General features: G+C 48.7%; 1 protein-coding gene across 1 annotated transcript; it reads right to left on the bottom strand.

Moving 5' to 3' along the window:
* Positions 1–79: 79 nt before the first annotated feature.
* On the bottom strand, positions 80–2,654 carry LOC116380031 (arf-GAP with SH3 domain, ANK repeat and PH domain-containing protein 2-like). Its single transcript, XM_031841985.1, has 6 exons — positions 2,320–2,654; positions 1,740–2,013; positions 1,350–1,408; positions 1,211–1,275; positions 550–669; positions 80–440 (listed from the first exon to the last, which is right to left on the bottom strand). The coding sequence occupies exons 1-6, from the start codon at positions 2,396–2,398 to the stop codon at positions 366–368; spliced, it is 672 nt and encodes a 223-aa protein (XP_031697845.1). The 5' UTR covers positions 2,399–2,654; the 3' UTR covers positions 80–365.
* Between the last annotated feature and the right edge of the window lie 40 nt (positions 2,655–2,694).

Raw genomic sequence — 2,694 nt, 5'->3', positions numbered from 1 at the left:
GAAGTCATCATATTACTGTGGTCCAACAGGAAGTCATCATATTAATATGTTTCTATATATATATATATATATAAATATAACTGTTGGACCACAGTAATATGATGACTTCCTGTTGGACCACAGTAATATGATGACTTCCTGTCTGAACTAATGTGAACCAGGAGAGTCTGCTGGGTTTAGAATTCATTTGTGAACTTTGTCAGAATTTACAATAAAGTTGTGTGAGTTTGAACAGAGACAGAAACAGAAGGATTGTGAAGACGGAGTCTCAAGCTGGTTTGTGTTGCGGTTCAGGTGGATCTCTGTGAGTCTGGGTGTTTCCTCTCTACAAGGGGGCGGGGCTTCTCTCCGTGTCACACCTGCTGTCACTCTGTGATGAAGTGAACGAAGGTGACAGGAAACACTCCTCGCCTGGTGGCATCTTCTTCAACGTGACCGAACTGAAGAACAAAACGACACTAATGACCGAAGTGAAAGAGGAAGTGACAAAGCCAACCTGCCGTTGGGCTGGTGATGATGTATTTCCTGTTTGTTGCAGCTGTCACTCACCCACCACTCGCTGTCCTCCTCCCCCTCCACCACGATCACCTCCCCCTCTGTGAACGTCAGCTCGTCTGCATTATCAGCTGAACAGTTGTAGATGGCCTTCACCCTCTTCAGCTTCTGCTTCTGCACAGACAGACACACACACACACACACACACACACACACAGAGAGACACACACACACGCACACACAGAGACAGAGACGCGCGCGCACACACACACAGAGACACACACAGAGACACACACGCATACAGAGACAGAGACACGCGCACACACACACAGACGCGCGCGCGCGCGCACACACACACACACACACACACACACACACACACACACACTTGCTTTAAGGACAATGAAACAAACACACTCATCTATAGGTGAGTTGTAGTGTATTTGTTAACATGTGTATCGTGTGTATTCATAACTGCAGTAACTTGAGGACCTAACTGATGTTCCTCCTCTGGTCCTGTAGAGGAGGTGAGCTGAGTGACTTTAATATTCAGTTGGTGAGGTTCTGAAAGTGACCTGAATGCGTCTGAGCTTCACTGACCGACAGTAAGAACCTACAGCTGTGTTCTTTGGTGATCTGTCCCTTTAAATCCACCTGTCTGTTGGTGCTGACCTCTGACCTCTGACCTGTGTTCCTGTTGTGTTCGAGGACTTACGGAGAAGGTGCTTCTGGGTTTGGGTGTTGGAGGACTGGAGCTCTGTGGGGATCTGGCCTGTGACCCTGCAGAGAGAACAAACAACGATTATTAATAAACCAGACGCACCTCAGACGAGGCTCTGGAGGCCTTTCAGTACCTCGTTTGTCCACTGATGCGGTCCTGAGAGGAGGTCTCTGTGGAGGACACTTCACTGATCTGAAATCAGACAAGTGAACCCATTACAAACCAGTTCAGACCAGTACAAACCAGTTCGGACCAGTACAAACCAGTTGTGACTGGAAACAGCTGGTACAAACTAGTATTCATCAGTACAGACCAGAACTGTCTAATACAGTCCAGTACGGTCGATAACAGACCAGACCAGTCCAGTACGGTCCAGTAGAATCCAGTACGGTCCACTAGAGACCACTATATTTTACTACAGTCCAATACAGTCCAGTACAATCCACTACAGTCCAGTAGAATCCAGTACGGTCCTCTGCAGACCACTACATGTTACTACAGTCCTGTGCAGTCCAGTACCTACCCGGTGGGTGATTTAGGGGACTTGGGTCCCGGTGGTCCTGGTGGTCCCAGTGGTCTGGTGGTCTGGTGAAGGGGGACTGGTGGTGGGAGGGGCGGAGCTTTGTAATGGGGTGGCGATGGGATGGTGGGTGCTGGTGGGACTGGAGGAACCGGGGGGAGTCCTGCTGCTAGTGGGGGAGGCAGAGGGGGGAGGGGGGTGTTCCTGGCTGACATGGTCTTGGTCTCCAACATGCTGGACCTCTTGTTTACTGGAGGGGGAGGAGCTACTGGGAGCACTGGGAGAGGAGGAGAGTTTATTCAACCAATAGGAAGCAACATATGAATATAAATAAATAATACAACAGCTGGTTTGTTATTGATTAGATCTTCATTCCTTCATGGAGACAAAGAGGTTTGTGCTTGTTTAAAACGGATCCTAACGCTTCATTTCCTGTCAATCAACCAATCAAACAATCGATGACTCGACTGATCGATGACTCGACTGATCGATGACTCGACGTGTTCACAGTTCACAGCAGCTGAAGTCTGAATAGGACTATTGAGGCTTTTATTTTGTCGCAGACAGGAAGTCCCTGACTCACCGTACATGGAGGAGTTCCTCTCGGGGGTTTGAGGGTTGGGGGGGTCAGAGGACGACCGCTGCCTCCCGAAGGTTTCCATGGCAACAGGTTTACCGGGTCCTGAACCTGCAGGACGACAAAAACCCTCAAGACTCCGTGTTCATTCACTCTGTCCAGGTATTGGATGATACACGTTGATGGACACTAGTGACCAATCAGAGAGCTCGACCGAAGGTTGTTGTGAGTTTTATATCAATAAAACGGGTATTTTTAAAAACTCTGGTTACTTTGTATCTGTGATGTCATCAGACGTCAACCTCAGGTGCTTCAAGTGAAGTCAAAGCTCCACGTGTTAAAGCTGCATTCTCTCTAGTGTCCACCAGGGGGCGACTCCTC

The sequence above is a fragment of the Anarrhichthys ocellatus genome, unplaced genomic scaffold (assembly GCF_004355925.1).
Source record: "Anarrhichthys ocellatus isolate YVR2014 unplaced genomic scaffold, GSC_Weel_1.0 scaffold5886, whole genome shotgun sequence".
NCBI lineage: Eukaryota > Metazoa > Chordata > Actinopteri > Perciformes > Anarhichadidae > Anarrhichthys > Anarrhichthys ocellatus.
This window is presented reverse-complemented; position numbering and strand designations above follow the sequence as displayed.

What these genes read in the sequence shown, in the direction of transcription:
- LOC116380031 (XM_031841985.1), bottom strand. Translation starts at nt 2,398, where the DNA reads ATGGAAACCTTCGGGAGGCAGCGGTCGTCCTCTGACCCCCCCAACCCT. An exon ending in GAGGAACTCCTCCATGTACG is followed by an intron (nt 2,014 to 2,319) that starts GTGAGTCAGGGA and finishes CTCCTCTCCCAG; the next exon opens with TGCTCCCAGTAGCTCCTCCC. An exon ending in TCCCCTAAATCACCCACCGG is followed by an intron (nt 1,409 to 1,739) that starts GTAGGTACTGGA and finishes GTCTGATTTCAG; the next exon opens with ATCAGTGAAGTGTCCTCCAC.